The following is a 19,748-nucleotide window of genomic DNA, read 5'->3' as shown; positions in this document are numbered from 1 at the left end:
TGCGCTGCTCACCCAGCTGCCCCCACCATGACAGTGGAGCCCCCAGAGGGCCCCAGGAGGCCCGTGGGCAGCAAGCACACGCCGTGTCCACGCTTGGCCGAGCTCCCCCCAGCCCAGCCCCTCTGTGCTGGCCAGTTAGCCCAACCCAAGCCGGGGTCCACCCCTATTGGCCTCCGGGTCCAGGGCGCCCCAGGCACATCCCCTTAGCTCTATTTTTATACCAGAAGCACTTGCCGTGTCTATTTATATCATTCCCCATCTTGAGTTTCTGGTCATCTCATAATCTGGCCAGAGCCTCCCTCGATCCTGCCTCTCGGTCCACTCACTCCAAGGCCAAGTGGGTGCGGAGCACAGCGGAGGCCACAGCTCACTTGGAGAGGTGGCCCTGGGGAAAACTGTGGCTGTTTGCAGCTGAAGGAAGATGCAAGAAACCCACACACACAGCGCGGTGGCCACTTTGGGGATGGCTAAGTTCTGCTGAGATGTGAATTCCGCAAAATCTACCCAACAGGAGAACTCTGGGTGCCGCGGACTCGGGAGGGGCCACCAGGACACTGGCTAACTGTCCCTAAGGGGTCCCAGGCCCTCCACCCTCTGAGGCCCAGCGCAGACACCCTCACTGGGGTGGCTGAGTCACTCCCAGGGCAGACTGGACCAGAGGCCAGAGGGTCACGCAGACGGCAGACGGTTATCCACCAGGAGAAAGACGCCCCTTGGGCAGAGCCCCTTCACCACCACCGGCACAAAGCCACCACGCCTGTTCACTGCAGCAACTTCAGCAGCCATTAGAGGGCCCTCCTGAGCCAGGGCCTGGAGCCCAGCTGCGGGGTCAGGGTTTAAGAAGACCTTAGGAAAAAAAAAAAAGAGGCCCTTAGGAAACCCTTCAGTACCTCAGCTGATTAATTAATTCTGATCTTCCATGTTTCCTGCAAAGGTGTCAATGGATAAAGGCAGAGAGCCGGGCATTTTGCTCTGGAGGAATGACAGCAAGGTCGGGTCTGCCCCTGCTCTGTGCCCACTCTGCGTGGCCTCCTTCACTTGCTCTGGCCCCTAGAATCCTCCTGAACCCATCTGACAGATGACGAACCTGAGACAAAGATGGCTCACAGGGCCACACAGCCAGGAGGGGTCCAAGTTGAGACTGAAAAGCAAAACTGAGCCAGAGTTTCCCGAACCTGTCCTTGGAGACGGTCTCAGCCCCTGAAGAGGTCAGTTTCAATGCAAGTTTTGCCTCTGCCTGCTCCGAGGGCCCAGGTGGGGCCCTAGAATCTGCATTTTAGCCGTCTCTCTGGGAGACTCCGATCCTAGAAGTCTGGGGTGGGAGACCCGTGGCCACAGGGCAGGACAGCCCAGAGCCCAGACTCACTCACCCAGGGCAGGCTCCTCGGCTGCCTGCTCGCCCCCTGCTGTGTGCCAGGCCCAGTTTAGTGTTAGTAAAGAGGGGCAAAGTCCCGGCCCTGGTGGAGCTAACATGCCAGAGGAAGGGAGGTGATAACACATAGAGGAACATACAGTGTCACTCTAGGAACTGGACGAAAGCAGGGCATGGGGATGGGGTGGGGGGGCCCCCAGCCAAGCCCCTTTTGAGGAGCTGAGAGTTGAGCAGGGAACTGAGTTCTGGAGATGACCTGTGCCAGGCTGGGAGGAGGAGCTCCCCCGCAGGGGAAGCAGTCAGTGCAAAGGCCCTGAGGTGGGAATGAGCTTGGAGCTCTGAGGGTGCAGCCAGGTCACCTTGGGCTCTGAGGCACTGAGCTTGGGTTTTATTCCAAGTGAGAGGGGGGCCAGTGGACAGCCCTGTCCTCCCCACCAGCCTTTGCCCAGGAGCTTTGGAACCTGTTCCGGTGGTTTCCATCCTAGAATCACGCCTGCCCTGGCATGGCCTAACACCCCAGAAGGTCTACACAGCAGGTGCCTCGGCCCACCCTCACCCCACTCACCCTGTGACACCTTGAGCTCCGACCTCGCTCCCCACCCCACCCGGGGTCCAAATAGCCTCCCGTCACCGAATTCATCAGATTCCAGGGTGAGAACACTTACGACCCTTTTTTTTTTTTACCTGTTGGTGTTTCTAAATTTTCCAAACCCAAACTGTCTTGTGTAAGAAATTATAAAAGCTGTGCAAAATAAAAACTCTACCATGCACTTTCAGGGACCAGGCTTGACCCCTGGTCCCCTGTGGCACTTCTCCCCTCCTAGCTCTCCTCATACTGCTCTGGCCTTGGGCCCCTCCCACCTCTTAAAGGCTGGGGTCTGAGCCCCGCAAGGTGGCCTCCCCTGGGAGGGGGAAGTGTCCTGGGGCCCCGTGGAACGTGAGAAGTTTGAAAAAGCACATTCTGTGCTGTAATTTTATCCTCAGGAAATGAAGAAGAACAGACATGGGCCCCAGCGGCTGATGTAATAATGCAGGCCTGTCAGGACGTACTCATTTACTTGGCCGTCACTTCTTCGCTTCTGGGTCTCTCGCCAGCTGTTGTGGAAGGCCCAGGAGGTCAGGGAGGAGGGTCTCCCCCCACTCCATCCCCATGCCCTGCTGTCGTCCAGTTCCTAGAGTGACACTGTATGTGGTCCAGGGTCTGCTCCAGGCCCAGAGCACCAGCCAAGGGAGGGATTCCTGGGCAGCGGGGACATGCATGATTCTCAGGGAGAGGCGGCTTTCAGGAGCCATGTGGTCGTAGGGTTTAGTAAGCCCGCGGCGCACCCGAGTGACCCCAGCCCCTCGCAGCGCTTTTACCCCTTCCTCACGGCCTTGAAAATGCTGCTTCAAGCACATCCTGGGATGAACGGGACAGACCCTGGACTTGCCCTTGGGGTGCTCCCAGTTGGAGGCCACTGCCCAGCACCCACAGCCTAGGCCTCTCTAACAGGCCACTGTGGGCAAACCTGCCCCAGAGCCCACCCCTCTACTGCTCACCACATACTGGACCTTTGTCCCCAAACCCAACAAGCCTCAGCCTGAACACTGGCTCCCCCGCAGCCCAGCCCCACTTCCAAGCCCTCCCTGCAGGATGCACAGCTAGAGGCCTCACACCTCACACCTCCTCCCTGGCCTGTAGGATCCCACTCTACAGCTACCAGCTCCCCCACCTGGATTCCTGTAGGGTCGGCCCGAACAGGGCTTCCCTCCAAGGAGCTTTCTGAAGCTCAAATATTGAGTGCCTACTGTGCACCAGGCTGCTGGGCCCCTTGCCAAGGACCCCCCCGCCCCAAGGAGTCAGGGCTCATGCCACCTGCCCCAAGCATGGCATTAACTTAAAGGCACTTGTGTTCTCTTAAAAACAAAACAAAGCGGGTCCTCTTTGTCTCCTTATTAATTGGTCCATAATAATCTTCTGACTTACTGCCCTGTTAAGGCACTTGACTCTCCTCTCAAACCTCCAAAAACAGGGATGGATGCTGCAGGCATTTGTGCTTTACCTCCTGAGGCCTCAGTCACCCAGGGACCCCCTGTTCCTAGAGGTGAGTCACCTGGATGTAGGTTGTCCAGTTTAATCGCCATGGCCTCAGAGGTCTCCAGCCAACTTCTGCCCCTGTTTTGAGTCTGGGCTGCTGCTCCTGGGGCCCACATGCTTTTCTGGCTCATGGGCCTTGTTGAGGCCTGAGCTGGGTCAGAGGCTGGCGATATTCAAACCCAGGCCTCCAGACCCCTAGCTCAGGGCCCACCAGCCATGACAAGCACTGGACTAGGAGTCAGCAGACCTGGGTTTGGGTCTCTGCTTACGGAATGTTCTATTTAGATTCTAAGAAGACTAAAAGGAAACCGCACATAATCGTTGGATTCCTAGTGGCCTCTGTATCACTCGTTGGATTCCTAGTGGCCTCTGTATCACCAGGGTTCACTACTTATTGTACATACTCCTGACATATACCCCCTAGTACCAAGTATATATAATCTTTAAAACCTGTCCATGAGATACATATCCATGGCAACCCCCGTGTCGATTTCAGAAACAGTAAAATGCAAATAAAAGAACTGTGTGATCCACCACACCGCAAGGTGTGGTCCTGACCACAGGAGCACGAAGAAGGAAGTTGGGCGCAGGCCTGAAGGCCTGAAGGTGTCATCTGACTCCCATTGTGAGGGAGAAAGCGTCCAGGCGAGCCCAGTCCCAACCGGCCAATCAGGACTTCGTGAGGCGCTGGGGAAGGAGGGCAGGGGGAAGGAGGGCAGGGGGAAGTCTCTGACTCGGACCCTCCCCAGGGAGCAGGGAAGGGGTCCCTTGCCACTGCCAATCTCGGGGACTGGGGGGGAGGGGCGGGGGGCGGCGTCGGATTCGGCTCCTACTTAACCCCCCCGACCCCCCGCCGCCCAGCCACCCGCGTAGACAGGAGCCCAGCGCCCTCCCACTTCGCCTTCGCACCCTCCCTCCCCTCCGCCTGGCTCTCCAGGCCCGCAGGCCTCCCAGAGCCGCGGCCCGAGGACCGTCCCCTCCGGCCACACAGCGCCTGGCCGCCGATATGGACGCGCCGCGATCTGGCCTCTCCCGCCTGGCGGCTCTCGGACCAGTCCAGGAACCTCCCCCGCCTCACAACCTTCCGCGGCTCCCGCAGTTCGCGCTCAGGTGCGGGCCCGCGGGGGCCTGACCACGCTCCTCGCCCCTCCCGAGGTGAGCCAGGCGGCCGGAAGCCGCAGGCCCACCGCCAGGAGGGCGCACAGACGGGAGGGGCGAAGACTCCCCGAGGGGGTGTTTCGCCGCTCGAGGAGTGTGACAATTAGTGTCCGAGCCTGCAGGCCCTGGAGGGTCCTGGCGCTTCCACGTTCGTTACCGCGGCGTGTCCCCATTATACAGGCGAGGACCCTTAGGCTGGGCGGCGGAGTCGGGATCTAAACCCAGGCCCCAGGATCCCAGGCCCAATCCGGAGCGAGCGCACGCCACCTCCCGCCCTGCTGACTCGCATCGCGCACGCCGGGAAGCTCCTGGGCCGCGCAGGCCATTGGCTCCTCGGCCGGGCCGGGCCCCACCTTCCCGCAGCAGCACACACCCGGCTTCCTCTCCCGCCCGGGGCGGCGCGGGCGGGCGCACGAAGCACATTCTTTGTCTGCAGCGCCTCGGCAGCTCCCCCGCCCGCCCGCCTGCCTGTTATGTGCCTCCCGCCCCGCCCGCCCCAGGTCCGCCCAGCCAATGAAGCGCGGCGGCGGCGCGCAGGGCCCGGGGTGTTGTCCGAGCCTCGCCCGCCCGTTGGCTGAGCTCTGCGCCCTGCCCGAGCCCGGCCGGCAGGTCCGAGGGGCTGGACACGCCGACCGAGGTGAGGGACCACGGGCGGTGCGCTGGCGACAGCAAGGGCCAGCGAGCCGGCCAGCGAAGGACGTGCGCCCGGCGAGGAGTCGCGCGCTGAACCTCCTTCGCCGCCGCCAGACCCCAGCCTGCGCGGTGCTCCGTGCCTGGAGGCGGCCAGGCCGAGTCCCGGCCCAGCAGGGCAGGGGGAGCCCTCGACGGCGACCAGCCCGGCGAGGGGCTAGAGAAAGAGGACAAGGAGGAAGGGCGGCCTCACCGAGGACCCGGCAATGGCGCTCGACTTTCTGGCTGGATGCGCTGGGGGTAAGGAGGCGGGCGGGTCCTGTCCGGGCGCGTGCGGGGGCCGGGAACGCCGGGCCGCCGGGGCGAGGCATCCGGGCTGGGACGCCAGCCCACCTGCGAGCTCTCGGCCCAGTGGCTTACCCTGAGGCTGGGGATTCCTCGTCTGTAAAATGGGTTAACAGTGCTCTTGTCTCACGGGATTCTCGTGGGCGTGAATTGACGACAAGCCGGGAGGGCGCCTAGCACGCTGTCCGCGAGGACAGGTGTCTTCTAAGTCCTTCGGGTCACGTTCGGACGAGAGGTCTGGCGCTCCGGGACAGTACCGTGGCTGCCAGGGGACTGCCAGAAGGATGCCCCACAGCCCTCCTCGCCCGAGGCCAGCGGACGGCGAGGCCCCGAGCCCATTTCCCTCTCCCCCTCCCCCAGCCCGCGCCCACCTGGAGCACGGTCCCCTCCCTCGACCCAAAAAGTTTGAAGCTGGCTCTAACCCCTCTCCCGTAGCCGTCTGGGTGGGGCTGGGGCCGGGGCCACTGGACGACGCCCTAGGGAGATGGCGTAAAAGGCGCCGGCACGACCCCAGGCACCGAGTCATGCTGTGGCGCCCCGCCCCCTTCCTACGTGGTTCTGCTGGTGGTTAGACTCCACCCGGCTGGCAGAGTGGGCCTGACACGCCGCGCGAGCTAGGCCTTGGTCTCACGCGTGCGTGTCACCGGAGCCGGGGCGTGGCGCTGGGGTCCTGTGTCCCCGGGAGGACCTGAGTCAGTGTGCTGTACGGGCTCTGCTGTGGCCTGACCGTTGGGCGTCGGGCTCTGCACTTGCCTCTCTGGCCTTTAGTTTCTCTGCTTTTACTTGTAGAGTTAATTTATTCAACAGGTATTCACTGGGAGCCAGGTTTAGCCCCCAGGAATTCAGCAGAGTGGACAGAAGTGGCAGGGCTCTGCCTCACGGGGAGAGGGCTGCTGGCTGGGTGTCCCCAGGCCCCATCCAGTCTCTGACATCAGGTGCTTCTCTTCTCCAGCACCTGCCCCTGTTGTCTTTAATAAAGCTCTCAGCTACCTGCCAGCCGTGGGCACCCTGGAGGAAGAGGAGAGCGTCTAGCATTTAAACCAGTGCGTTGCTAGCTTCCTGTTCTGCACCAGAGGAGGGCTGGTGGAGAAGGGGGTGTGCCCAGGAAGTGTCCCAGACGGTCACCCGATCAGGCCTCCAGGCCCCAGAGCTTTCAGTAATTTGGGGAGCATTTCTCCCAAGCCCAGGGTGCCAGAGGAGACAGGAGGGGTTGGCCTCTGTGGACCCAGCTCTCAATCCCGGCCATCCCCATTCCACTCTCTGCTCTTCCTGTCCCCCTTGAGGGACCTCCCTGAGTGTCCTGCCACCAGGCCGCCGGCTTCTCCTGGGCCCCAGACCCTTCTCTACCCACCCCCAGTGGTGGCTCAGCCCCAGGGCCAACACCCCTTCCAACCCCTTTCCGCTAGGCGGAGTGTGGGTTCTTTCCCCAAAGGGGCAGGATTCCTTCTGTATTCACGCAGGCGTCCTGGGATCCACGGGGATTGGGCTGGGAACGCTCATCCTAAGTCCAGGCCCATCCCCCTAGACACACTTGTTAAGTCACTCTGGGCTCTTGCTTACCCAGGACCCTGCCTGGAATGCCTTCTGCCCATCCTCGCCAAGCCCACCTGGGAGAGATCCTGTCCAGGCCCCAGGGTTGGGGCAAGGCCAGGGTCCAGACCCGGGGAGAACTGTAGGTACTCCACAGCCCCCAAACCGACTGCCCTACCCGGATCCAGGTGGAAGCCTGGGGCTGGTGGTGCCCACCTTCTCCTGCACTGTGTGAGCGGTGACGGGAAAGGGTAGGAGAGACCCTCTCCTGGTATATTTGACCCAGGAGAAACCTAGGCCCTCAGAAGTGTAGAGAGGCTGCCAAGCTCTTCCCTTCCCCTAGCCTCACGTGCGCTAGGGGCCGGCCCACAGGACAGTGACCGGATTGTGTCCCAGGCCTGCCTTCCGGGCCTCTGGCACGGCCTGGCTGGAGCAGAGGGGCCGTCCAGGAACCTTACGCAGGCGGCGCCCCTGCCTTGGGGCCTGGCCCCCAGAGGCTGCCTGGCTCCTTGGGGTTTGAGCTCCTCAAGGCCTGGAGGCTCAGGGCAGATGAAGGCTGCTTTTCCGCAGCTGGGGTGCCTCTGGATTCAGATTCCCCGGAGGAAGGACAGTACGTTACCTCTGATTGGCTGGGTGTGGGCCACGTGTTCAACCTCGCCTTCCGGGGAGGTGCGGGTGGGACCTTGATTGCCAGCTTCCCTGAGGTCTCCCGGGGTGGAAGGGTCCCAATGCCCGCCTGCACTCCCCCACCACGGGTCAGTTCCTGGTCTGACCTTGGGCTCTGAATGGGGGTCCCCTTGCCACAGGCATGGATGGGAGGAGAGAAATTCAACCGTAGGCAGTGGGACCCTGCATATGGGGGACAGGTCAGTCATCCTGGTGCCCCTTCCCACCACTTCTTCTGCCAGGCGCCTCCAGGACAGTGGTCCCACCTCCTGCCCTTGAGGGTCATGGGATGCGGGTTGCCCCTCAAAGGCCAGCTTATGTAAGGCAGTGGGTACCGGCTTTGGAGTTGGGAGACACGGTCCACTTTGGCTGCTGTGACTGTAGGCCCCTCTCAGGGAGATGGCCCTCAGGCTTCCTGGCTCTCAAGGTGACTGGGAGGTTAAAAGGGAAGGATTTGGGCTTCCCTGGTGGCGCAGTGGTTAAGAATCCGCCTGCCAATGCAGGGGACACGGGTTCGAGCCCTGGTCTGGGAAGATCCCACATGCCGCAGAGCAATTAAGCCCGTGAGCCACAACTACTGAGCCCGCGCGCCTAGAGCCCGTGCTCCGCAACAGAAGCCACCTCAATGAGAAGCCCGCGCACCGCAACAAAGAGTAGCCCCCGCTTGCTGCAACTAGAGAAAGCCCGTGCGCTGCAACGAAGACCCAGTGCAACCAAAAAAGTTAAAATAAATAAAATAAATTTAAAAAAAAGGGAAGGATTTGGGGGACTGGAGGCCCTGATGGAGGCAGGCCCGTAGCCGACTCTTGTTTCTGTGGATGGAGATGTTTAGGGTGAGGGGGGCCAGCCCTTCACCTGAGGGCCGTCAGATCAAGGGAGAAAATAGGAATGCAGCTGCCTGCTCTCGGAGCCCTTGGTGGGATTGAGGGGCACCTCTCCCACCCTACAGGCTGATGAAGGCTGTTGCTGGCACCTGGGCAAGTCTGGGACCAGAGGCGGGGCCACCCACAGGAAGGGGCCTGGCTGCAGGGGGCACGGCTGGAGAGAGAAGGAAGGCCAGGCAACACACCCCAGGCAGTGTTAGGTTTCCAGAACCCGAGGAGATCCAGTTACAGCCCACGAAAGGAGGTCCTAGAATTAGGATTTTCAAATTCAGAAAATTTGAAACATGAAATGAAAAAGAAGGTAGATCTCAAGCGATAAAAACAAAGTGTGTCTCGAAGATCAGAAACACAGAGGTGGAAGTCTTGAGGGGAAAGACAGGCTTGGGGTGTCTTTTTACCCCCCTGTGAATGTTAGGGGTCCCAGAGGGAGAAAAAGGTCTGGATATGATGAATAGATAATAGAGGAAATTTTCTCTGATCAGGAAAAAGCTAGTCTGCGCTGGGGGAGTTCCAGGCTGGGTTCTTTTAAAGAAAAAAGACACACCCTTGGTGTCTCCTGGTGACATTCCCGAAATCTACAGATAAAATCTCAGTGGCTTCTTCATAGAATAAATAAGTTATTGATAAAGGAGAACAGACACGCTGACAACAGATTTCTCATCTGCACTGGAAACCAGAAGATTCTGGGACGTTGCCGCCCTTTGGCCTGGGCCCGGAATTCTCACCAGGGCACAGGACTGTTTTCCCTAGTGGCGTTGAAGAAGCAGATCTTGCAGGTGAGCAGGAATTCCGAGGGCACGTCTCCCATGTGTTACAACTCAGGGCCATAGTCAAGAAAGGCTCCAACGATCGGTGTAGAGACCCCGAGATGGCGGGAGAAGTGAAGAGGAGATGGGATAGCCCCGAGTCCCGTGGGGTTTGTAGATCAGTGGAAGCTGGCAGGGTGGGAACCCCCTTGGGGGTAGGGTGGGGCAGTAGAGGGCAGAGAGAGCCTCCTACTCTCACCCCATGGCCGGGACAGTTCTCACCCTGTTTCTACATAAGGGTTATGAGTGTTCAAAAGCAGAAGTAACTCTTAGCTGAACTTAGAAATTAGCAAGCAGAAAGGGGATACATAGTAGTTTGCCTGAACCAGCAAAAATGTGGAAAGGAAAGGAAGTACATAGATCATGCCCATAAAATAAGACGGAATCATGTCAGATCTCTTGTCTTGGCAAAATCTGAGACTGCTGCAGGCCAGAGTAGAAACCAAAACCCAGCTGTAGATTGTGGAACAACTAAAACAAAGCAGTAAGACAAGGTTGAAAATTAGGAACTGGACAAAACTATACCAGACACACGTGACCAAAAACAAAGCAGGATTGGCAAAGCTAATATCAAACAAAGTGGATTTTAAGGTCCGAAGCATTAAGATGAAGAGGACATTATACAAGGATTAAAAATACAATTTATGGGGGAATTCCCTGGCAGTCCAGTGGTTAAGACTCCACGCTTCTGGTGCAGGGAGCACGGGTTCAATCCCTGGTCGGGGAACTAAGATCCCACATGCTGTGCGGTGCGGCCAAAAAGTAATAATAATAATAGTAATAAATAAATTTTTAAAAATTCAATTTATGAAGAAGCGTAGTAACTCCCGTTGACTCTGGGCATCCACGAACATGCTAACCAGCTCTGACAGGGAGCTAGCTCTGAGTGGTTAAGGAGGGCGGCTCCAGGGCCAGAAGGTTTGGGTCCAGATCTCCGCTCCACCGCTTACCTAGCTGTGTGGCATGGACATATTACTTTTCTATGCCTCAGTTTCCTCATCTGTAAAAAGGGCTAATGGTCCTTTCTTTACATACATAAGAAAGAGAGTTGGTACACGGACAAAACTAAGAACGGTAACCAGAAGGTAGAAACGTTACTGTTTGTTACTCAACAAATGTTAGCCTGTTTAATTGCTATATTTAATTATACATTTAAATATAGCAAAAAAAAAAAAACTGTAAGATGTACACACATGAAATTCTAGGGAGGAAAGCATGGGAGTCAGTGCAGCAGTTACCCGACCTCACTGAGCCTCACTTCTTCCATGAAGCAGAGTAACAAGACTGCCTGATTCACAGGGATGTTTGTAACCCACACAGCATGCAGGACTCTGACAGGTGCTTGTGGGCCATTTGGAGGGGGAACCTTTGTCCTCTGAGGGGGACTGGATTCGGACAGGTCCTGGACTGGTACATAACCAAGCATGAACGCCTCAGGTCCTGGGTCAGCACTTCGGGGCCAGGAGCAGCCCTGGGGAGGTTGATGTTCACACCTGTACAGGTGAGGAGAGTGACGCTCAGACACCGAGTTCTTTGTGAGCTCAACCAGCTGGTAAATGACAGAGGGAAAATTCAAATCTGGGCGAGGGGCTGGCCCCAAGTCCAGAGCCCTGGAGCCCCCAGCCGTGCCAGGTATTTGGAGTGATGTGAGCATCTTAGAAATGGCGTGTGCAGCCTCCCAAGGGGGAGCTTCTGTTGTCACCTGCAGTGAGCAGCAGGGCGGAGGGAGGGTCACCAGCTTTTAGCTGGCCAGGTGCTGGCCTGACCTCGGGGCGGTCACCCTCACTTACCCTCACGCAGAGGATTAAGGGGCTCTCCAGATGTGCCAGGCACGTCCTTGCCAGAACCGTGCCCCACGCTGCGGTTTCTGAGGCATCTGGGTCACACGTCCTCCTTTCTCCCTCCAGGTGTGGCAGGTGTGCTGGTGGGACACCCGTTTGACACGGTCAAGGTGAGTCTCTCGTCGAGGTTTTATTCTCAGGCCCTCGTGGAGGCACAGACATTGGAGGGCGGCCTGCAGCGTCCTGGTGGCTGGACCCCCCTTTCCGGGCACCACCTTGGGAGCCCTTCCAAGGTCCTCCCACAGGTTCTAGAATGAAGGTAGAGTCAGGGTTCTTCTCCCTGCTGCCCAGGTGAGAGGCAGCTTGTCCACCGGGCCAAGTCGGCCTTTCCTCCCAGGTTTGTCCCTGCAGTCTCCCAGCTGGGGCTGAACTTGGAGGTCCATTCTGGGGCTTGGCCAGCTGGGACTGAGGGGCCGAAGGACAGGTTTCCTCCTACCCAGAGCAAGGGGCACCCCCCCCCCACCCCGTCTTTACGCAGAACTCCTCCAGACAGCTTCCTGAAAAAGAAAGAAAGAAAGTTCAGGGAGAAAATACAGAAAAATCAAACCTTGTCAGCCTTTCCTGTGACCGTGATCTTCACAGAGCGGTGGTGATCAGGGCTGAGAAACTGAGCGGTCGTTTCCCGAGGGCTGGTGTGCACCTATAGGGTGCTGGTGGCTCCAGAGCATGGCCCCGGGGCTGGCGCCCAGTTCCCCCTCTGCAAGCCCACACCTTGGCACGTCGTCGGGCCCCAGGTTCTCCGGCACGTCAACGGAAACCAAGGAAGTCCGCATACCCAGTTGGAGATTCCCAAATAAGATTTCCCCCCTGTTTCTGGGGTTTTTTGGTCCTTCAGCTATAGCCACATCAGGACCCTTCCTTGCGGGCTTCCCCTGGGAGCCTGGTGAGCTGCCAGCAGCAGGCACTAGGCCAGACCTGGTGTCCCGCTGTGAACACTGAACTTGGCATCTCTTCCCAGGGGGGCGAGGGCAGAGCGCAGGCAAGGATGTCATCCCTAGGTGAGTTTGAGAGGACTCCCTGTCTCCTCTTTCTTCAGGAACCCAGGTGTTCCTGGGCTGAGAACAAGTCTTGTGAACTAGGGCAGGGATTTTCTCCAGCACAGGCATGAGGGCCCTGCCTTACGCACTGGCTCTGACTTTAAAAAGGTCTGTCCCGGGAATTCCCTGGTGGTCCAGTAGTTAGGACTCCCCACTTTCACTGCTGAGGGTCCAGGTTCAATCCCTGGTCGAGGAACTCAGATCCCTCAAGCCACTCAGCAAAGTCTCCCCCGCCCCCCACCCCACCCCCCGCCAAAAAAAATAAGTCTGTCCCTGGGCCTGTGCAGCTCCGGGCCCCCTGCCCGGCTGATCTGTCATGGGACTGTGGGCCAGTCACTTTACCTCTGGGCCAGCTGTTCTGACCTGCACAGTGAGGGGTTGGCAAGATTACTGAGGCCTTTGGGCCCGGTGCTCAACTGTGTAGTTTGTGCTGGGTGAAATGCTGGTTCCGAAGGTCGTGGAATTCCTTATTCCTTCCAAGCCACTCATTGAATTTGGGGAGGAGTTGGAAAGGCCAGGCTTTCTGGCCACCCTGCAGCCCCTGAGCCCCCATACGGGCCTGTGGAGAGTGAGGTGCTGGGGCAGCCTGTCCGCACGGCTGCCGGTGTCTGCCCAGCTGGCCACCCCCCGGAGCCTGCCCACGGGCCAGAGCAGCCCAGGACAGCCAAGCAGGGTCCACGTCATGCTGTGTTTCTGTCGCGTGTTCATGTGTTGTGAATGCCTCTCAGAGCTGCATCCAGCCAGGAAGTGTCTCCGATTCACTTCTTCAGCCCAGCTTTGCAGAGGCCTCTCTGAGCTAGGACTCAGCCAGGCCTGGCCAGGCCTTCTGCACCTCCCCGCCCCCGGCCCCTCAGTCAGGCCCGCCAGGCTTGGGGGCACTTTGCTCTGGCGTCTCTAGCTCCCTCGGACCTTCTGAACCATGACCAGCACCCCCGGGACACCCCTCTCCCCCCACCTTACCTGGCACCTGGAGGGTGGGCTTTGAGGAGATCCATTTGGAACTGTGTTTTTGCCACCGTGGCCCACCAGCATCACATCTGGGCAAAGCTGTCTTTAAAAAGCCAAGCTCTTGGTGTGCGGGGTGGTGTGGTCTTTGTGAACTTCCGCCATGGCGTACCAGGGCCGGGGCCGGAAGGTGCAGAAGGTGCAGGGGTGCATCCCATCGATCTTATCTTCTGATGCTTGCAAAATCTGGGATTCAGGTGTGGCTTTATGAGCAAGTGAATATGCAGATAGAGGGCTGTATCACTGGTTTTGATGAGTATCTGAACCTCGTATTAGATGATGCAGGAGAGATTCATGCTAAAACAAAGTCAAGAAAACAGCTGAGTCGGATCACGCTGAAAGGAGATAACATTACTGTGCTCCAGAGTGTCTCCAACTAGAGATGATCAGTGAAGTGAGAAATTGTTGAGAAGGCAGTACAGTGTTTTTAGGCGTCCTTTGTTAGAAGTGTAGTTCTAAAGCATTTATTCGTATTGTTTTGCTCACCTTTTTGTTATTACCAGATGACAATAAATGCTGTGGGATTGTTTTTATTAAAATATTTACATTGTTTCCTTCTTAAAAAAAAAAAAAAAGCCAAGCTTTTTATTCGGAAGGGGGAGAAAACCCACCCCCAGCAATCACCACTGACACTCTTGTTCTACCCATGGGCTCAGGTACCATTAAATTGTGCTGATTCTAGAGAAACTCATTTGGCTTGATTTAATGCTCTATCACCAATGGCCTTTTTTTTTTTTTTTTTTTTTTTAAATGTTTTCCATTATAAAAGTTAAGCATTCTCAAAGAAAATTGGGAAACGTGATTTTTTTTTTGATGGCTTTTTTAATCATCGGGTACATACACATTTTTTTCGTTGACTTTTCTATTACAAAAGTAATGTAGGTCATAAAAAATGTTCACCGTAACAGAGACATATAAACTAAAAAGAAAACAAAAAAAGACAACAGTCCTTTATGTAACCTTTCCCCCAAACCTTGTTAATGATTTCTACCAAAAAACAGACATGTACACAGGCCCATATATTTTGCTTGCTTTTGGCAAAGGTGGGATTTACTTCATAGCTCCGCGGTGGTTGTTTTAATTGAAGTGTCACACACGGAGAAATGTGCACACGCGCTCCGTGTACGAATCTATGAATCACCGTGAAGCACACACCTGGGAGAAGAAACGAGGCTGGTCCCCCCCGAAGCCCCCCTCTCCTCCTGACACCTCCGCCCTCCCCTTTTCCAGGCAGCCACCATCCTAATTCTCGTCTGTGGTGTGTTCTACCTCTTGAACCTCATGAACTCGGGCCTGGGCTCCGGAATGCACGCAGGGACACCCGTGCTCCACGCCCATCCAGGCTGTCTTACGCGCGCAGGGACACCCGTGCTCCACGCCCATCCACGCTGTCTTATGCGTGCAGGGACAGCCGTGCTCCACGCCCATCTAGGCTGTCTTATGCGTGCAGGGACACCCGTGCTCCACGCCCATCCACGCTGTCTTATGTGTGCAGGGTCACCCGTGTTCCATGGCCATCCACGCTGTCGTATGTGCGCAGGGACACCCGTGCTCCATGCACGTCCACGCTGTCTTACGCGCACAGGGACACCCGTGTTCCACGGCCATCCACGCTGTCTTATGCGTGCAGGGACACCCGTGCTCCACGCCCATCCACGCTGTCTTATGCGTGCAGGGACACCCGTGCTCCACGCCCATCTAGGCTGTCTTATGCGTGCAGGGACACCCGTGCTCCACGCCCATCCACGCTGTCTTATGTGTGCAGGGTCACCCGTGTTCCATGGCCATCCACGCTGTCGTATGTGCGCAGGGACACCCGTGCTCCATGCACGTCCACGCTGTCTTATGGCTGCAACATTGGCAGTCTGTTCCTCCAGGTCTTTGGGGCTAAAATCTGAGTCCAAAGTTTGGTTTTCCTCTGTTGCACCCAGAACCGCAGCCGCTGTCCGCAGACACACCGCCTTCGCCCATGTTTCTGTGGGAAGGCCATTTTCTGTCCTATGTCACTGGATGTGACAGTGTGACCAGGGAAACCGTGTCTGAGCCCTCTTTCACCAGGGAACAGCTGGCCCGGGCAGGGGAGGGGGCGGGGAGGCTGGGGGCTGGCCTCGGGGGTCCCTGCCTGGATGTGATGTTGAAATTTTGTGTTGCTTTAACCGCCTTTACTTTCCGAGCTAGGGGCTGTCTCCGTCCATAGCAAAATGTAACTTTGTAGATGAGCGCTAAGCCTCACCCGGAGAGCGCTAGTAAGTACAGACCAGGTGAACCCAACGCTTCTGTTCTCTGTCGTTCCCCCCTCCCTGCCCCCCCCCCCCAGTCAGACCCTGGGCCTGGACCCCGCCACGCCACGCCCCTCCCCACCCCCCATGCCCCAGAGATCTCTCCCCAGCTAGGGACAGGGAGGGTGTGAGGTGAGCTTGGGCCCAGCCCAGATCCTGGGGTGGGAGCCCTGGGGGCTGGCTGAGAAAAATCAGCCTCCTCTGGGTCAGGGAGTCTTCACGTGGGGTCTGCCAGCCCCGTCGGGGAGCTGGGAGCCCCCGGGGCTTGTGTGCGAATGACCGCTTTTCCAGGGGTGGGTCCCTCAGTCCTCAAATGACATCCTGTCAAGACTTAAAAGACTCCCCCGAGGCATCTGAAAGTCCAGCCTCGGAGGGAACAGCTCCGTTTCAGATCATGTCTGCTGACACAGCCCTCTTGGTGTCAGTGTCGGGGGACCACAGGAGGAAGAGACAGTCCCCCAGAGACCCCGGAACATTGAAGGGAAAATGAAGAGCCTCCCATCGCAGAAAACAACCTGAGACAGAGCTCGTGGTGTTAATACGTTCTCCAAGCTCATCGAGTGGCTGTGCTTTTCTCCTCTGAGCTGGCAGCCAGGGCAGGGAGGGGTGCTGGGGTGAACGTCGCAGGGTGCCCTCGGTGGTCAGCTGCCCCTCAGAGCAGTGGCTGCCAGCTCTTGGCTGAGGTCCTCGTGTGCCGAGATGGTATATTCTTTTCTTCCTTACAAAACATTTCCTGTAAGTGCACTCGCCAGCACCCCTACCCCACCCTGGCCCCGACCAACGCAGCCACTCAGGTCCCTGGAGTGGACAGCCTGACCGAGTTGCAAAACATCTCTGAGCCTGTCTTCCCACCTTTGAAATGGGAGTGACCGAACCCACTTCAGCCAGTGATTATGCCTGTAATGGTGATAATCTCTGAGTCAGAGCCGGAGACCAGCTCCCGGAATGGGACCTAACCTAGCTCACCCCGACCCGCGTGACACGGATTCGGAGTTCAGGAAATGTGCTTCTGCTCTGCACTGTGGGGCCTGCGTATCAAGGACAGAGATAAGCTCTTGGTCAACAAAGAACGCTTTCACAGTGAGGCTGTGGCCCGCTGGGCTCCAAGGGCGGTGCAGCCTGATCCCCCAGGCCCCAGAGTTGCTGACACGGTCCCCAAGGAGGCTGCCAGCTGCTCTCCTGTCACCACTTTACTAACTCATGACCACTGCCCTCACTGGGGGGCACTGGCAGAAACCAAGCGGAAGGCCCGTGAGGCCCGAGGCTCCTCACTTTCAGTGCCCGTTGCGCGCTGCCAGCCCCTGATGAAGGGAGTGCGTGGTGGGATGTTAGATCCTGAGCCCCTTTGGCGTCGGCCACGATTTGCTACCGGGAGGGTGGGGAGGTCTCGAGAGATGTCTCATGCCCCACTGTCACTACACGGTGCAGAGATAGTGAAGCCGGGGTCTTGAGGACCCCTGCCCCTCTGCAGCTGGCTGTCCCTGTGACTGCCCGCTGATAGCCTTCCCTGAAGAGGCACAGACACCCAGCCCTGCCCCACCCTGGAACTCCTAAAGCCACAGAAAGCTCCCTGGCTCCCTGCCTTCTGGGTCTGGCCTCGGGCCTCCTGGAGAGCGCCTCCACGGGTGTCCTGAGTGCTGGCCCCGGGGAGCCGGGCGTCCTGGCTCCACTAGCCTGCCTTTCACCCGGCCCTCCTTCCAGGTGCGGCTCCAGGTCCAGAGCATGGAGAAGCCCCAGTACCGAGGGACCGTGCACTGCTTCCAAGCCATCATCAAGCAGGAAGGCGTGAGTGGCCTGGGGCCGGTGGGGGTGTGGCGGGGAACCAGCCTCTGGGATGCTGCTGTCCGCAGACCACAGAGCTGGAAGAAGAGGCGTCGGGGCAACTGTCGGGCAAATCCGGGCTTTGCGAATGGCAGGGTGCAAGTGCCCAGGCCTCTCAGATTGAGGGCTTCGGTTCTACTAAAATTCTGCTTGATTCTCGTGTACCGCTAGGGGGGGCCAGGGCAGCCGCCAGCTGCGTGGAGGGTCCCTGCAGAGGTGGGCTTGGGCAACCCCGGACTCCAAGCGGGAACAACCCCTAACGCGTCTCTGTGCGCCCCGCAGGTGCTGGGCCTGTACCGCGGCCTGGGCTCGCCCCTCCTGGGGCTCACCTTCATCAACGCGCTGGTGTTCGGCGTGCAGGGCAACACCCTCCGGGCCCTGGGCCGGGACTCGCCGCTGAACCAGTTCCTGGCGGGCGCGGCGGCGGGCGCCATCCAGTGTGTCATCTGCTGCCCCATGGAGCTGGCCAAGACGCGGCTGCAGCTGCAGGAGGCGGGGCCGGCCCGCGCCTACCGAGGGCCCCTGGACTGCCTGGCGCAGGTCTACCGGCGGGAGGGCCTGCGCGGCGTCAACCGGGGCATGGTGTCCACGCTGCTGCGCGAGACCCCCAGCTTCGGCGTCTACTTCCTCACCTACGACACGCTGACACGCGCGCTGGGCTGCGAGCCGGGCGACCGCCTGCTGGTGCCCAAGCTGCTGCTGGCGGGCGGCACGTCGGGCATCGCGTCCTGGCTCTCCACCTACCCCCTGGACGTGGTCAAGTCGCGGCTGCAGGCTGACGGGCTGCGGGGCGCCCCACGCTACCGAGGCATCCTTGACTGCGTGCGCCAGAGCTACCGCGCCGAGGGCTGCCGCGTCTTCACGCGCGGGCTGGCCTCCACGCTGCTGCGCGCCTTCCCCGTCAACGCCGCCACCTTCGCCACCGTCACCGTGGTGCTCAGCTACGCGCGCGGCGAGGAGGACCGGCCCGAGGGCGATGCCGTGCCCGCCGCCCCGGCGGGGCCCGCCTTAGCCCAGCCCTCCAGCCTGTGACACCCGGAGCCCCCGGCACCCGAGGGCCCGACCTCTCCCGAGGCCGCGTTTCCAAAGCGCAGCCTAGACATAAATTGGGCCCCCGACGCCGACCGCCCTGCAGCGGACTCCCAGACCCCGTGGGCTGTGGATTCCATCAGACCTGGGTTGAATTCCACGCCCAAGCTGGGTGACCCTGGCCACAAATTTGACATCCTCGGTTTTCTCCTCTGTGAAAGGGGGATCCTCATGCCCACGTTGTACAGTCAGGAAGCTCAGAGATGATGCCCCTGAGGTGCCCAGCCTGGCACTGTTAACTTGGAGTCTTCCAGAAACCCAGCCAACACGCCAGCCCTTTCCTGGGATCCCAGCCACACCACCATGGGGTCTCTGATGACCCACCCATGAGCTTGCCAGCGACTCGCTAACGCTGCAAATCCTCCACCTGGCGGAGCTCTCGGGACACTTCTCGGCCACCTGTCCAGTCTGTGTTAGGGACAGAGAGGCAGCTCAGGGGCTCCTGGTGTCACAGAGCTGAATCCTCTGCTAGTGCACCCCAGCTTCTCCATGTGGCAAGGCTGGGAATACCCCTACCCCTGACGCTCCCACTGGAGGGTAATCTGGGGGACCACTAAGAAGCCATGAGACCTTCTGGAAGCTCCGTATTGGCCTAGGGGCCGGGGTGGGGGAGTGGGCACAGGTCAGTGGGAGGGGAGGTCTCAACAGGTAAATACAGCCATGGCAAGGAGAAGTCTTTTCACCCTCTGGGCTTTCAGGCTGCCCATCTGTAAAATGGGGACGTGGGTCAGCGGATGTCTGGGGCTCTGGCCCACTACCAACGGCCAGGAACCAACACCAGGGTTCCCCAGGAAATGGTGTCTTTCCCAGGCAACCTCAATGCTTCGTGTCCCTGTGAATCATCGCAGGGCCTGTAAGTGGGCACAGGTACCGCCAGTTTGGGCCCCTCCAGGCCGAAGGGCATCTGAGCCCACGCTCCCGGGGCTGCCCCTAGAAGCGGGGCTGTGGTGTGAGCTCAGGGCAGCCCGGGCACATCCAGTGCATCATGGCCGTGAGAGTGGGCGGGGAGGAGGATGCTCCCGCACAAGGTGGAGCTGACTGTGGCCTCCTTTGCCCCGAGTGGCGCTCAGCCTCTTGGGCAAAGTGATAAGCTCTCCCAGGAGGCAGGCTGTGCTCAAGGAAGGACAGGGCTCCCACCTTGTACACGTGGCATCATTGTTGTACAGAAACCGCCAAGGGAATAAAGTGTTCTTTGTTTTTTTAAGACA

General features: G+C 58.9%; 2 protein-coding genes and 1 pseudogene across 5 annotated transcripts in view; 2 read left to right on the top strand and 1 right to left on the bottom strand.

Moving 5' to 3' along the window:
- SLC25A47 (solute carrier family 25 member 47) overlaps positions 1-6,846 on the bottom strand; it is a 20,207-nt gene extending 13,361 nt beyond the window's left edge. Inside the window, exon 1 of one of the 2 annotated variants that reach the window (XM_032624173.1) lies at positions 5,658-6,846. The gene's annotated coding sequence lies outside the window, so the exon portion shown is untranslated. The remainder of the gene's footprint in view (positions 1-5,657) is intronic. The other variant, XM_032624171.1, reaches the window with a different exon arrangement.
- SLC25A29 (solute carrier family 25 member 29) lies at positions 5,157-19,748 on the top strand. 3 transcript variants are annotated; one of them, XM_032624182.1, is made up of 5 exons: positions 5,205-5,537; positions 11,376-11,419; positions 15,530-15,597; positions 17,332-17,415; positions 17,734-19,744. In XM_032624182.1, the coding sequence occupies exons 4-5, from the start codon at positions 17,353-17,355 to the stop codon at positions 18,481-18,483; spliced, it is 813 nt and encodes a 270-aa protein (XP_032480073.1). In that variant the 5' UTR covers positions 5,205-5,537; positions 11,376-11,419; positions 15,530-15,597; positions 17,332-17,352; the 3' UTR covers positions 18,484-19,744. The 3 variants fall into 3 exon arrangements, with proteins under 3 accessions (XP_032480072.1, XP_032480073.1, XP_032480074.1); XM_032624181.1 differs by lacking the exon at positions 15,530-15,597 and having other exon boundaries at positions 5,157-5,537; positions 17,734-19,748; XM_032624183.1 differs by lacking the exon at positions 5,205-5,537 and having other exon boundaries at positions 15,526-15,597.
- On the top strand, positions 11,413-13,967 carry LOC116749625 (annotated as a pseudogene).

The sequence above is a fragment of the Phocoena sinus genome, chromosome 2 (genome assembly GCF_008692025.1).
Source record: "Phocoena sinus isolate mPhoSin1 chromosome 2, mPhoSin1.pri, whole genome shotgun sequence".
Taxonomy (NCBI): domain Eukaryota; kingdom Metazoa; phylum Chordata; class Mammalia; order Artiodactyla; family Phocoenidae; genus Phocoena; species Phocoena sinus.
The sequence above is the reverse complement of the archived record's forward strand: the minus strand, read 5'-3'. Positions and strand labels throughout refer to the sequence as shown.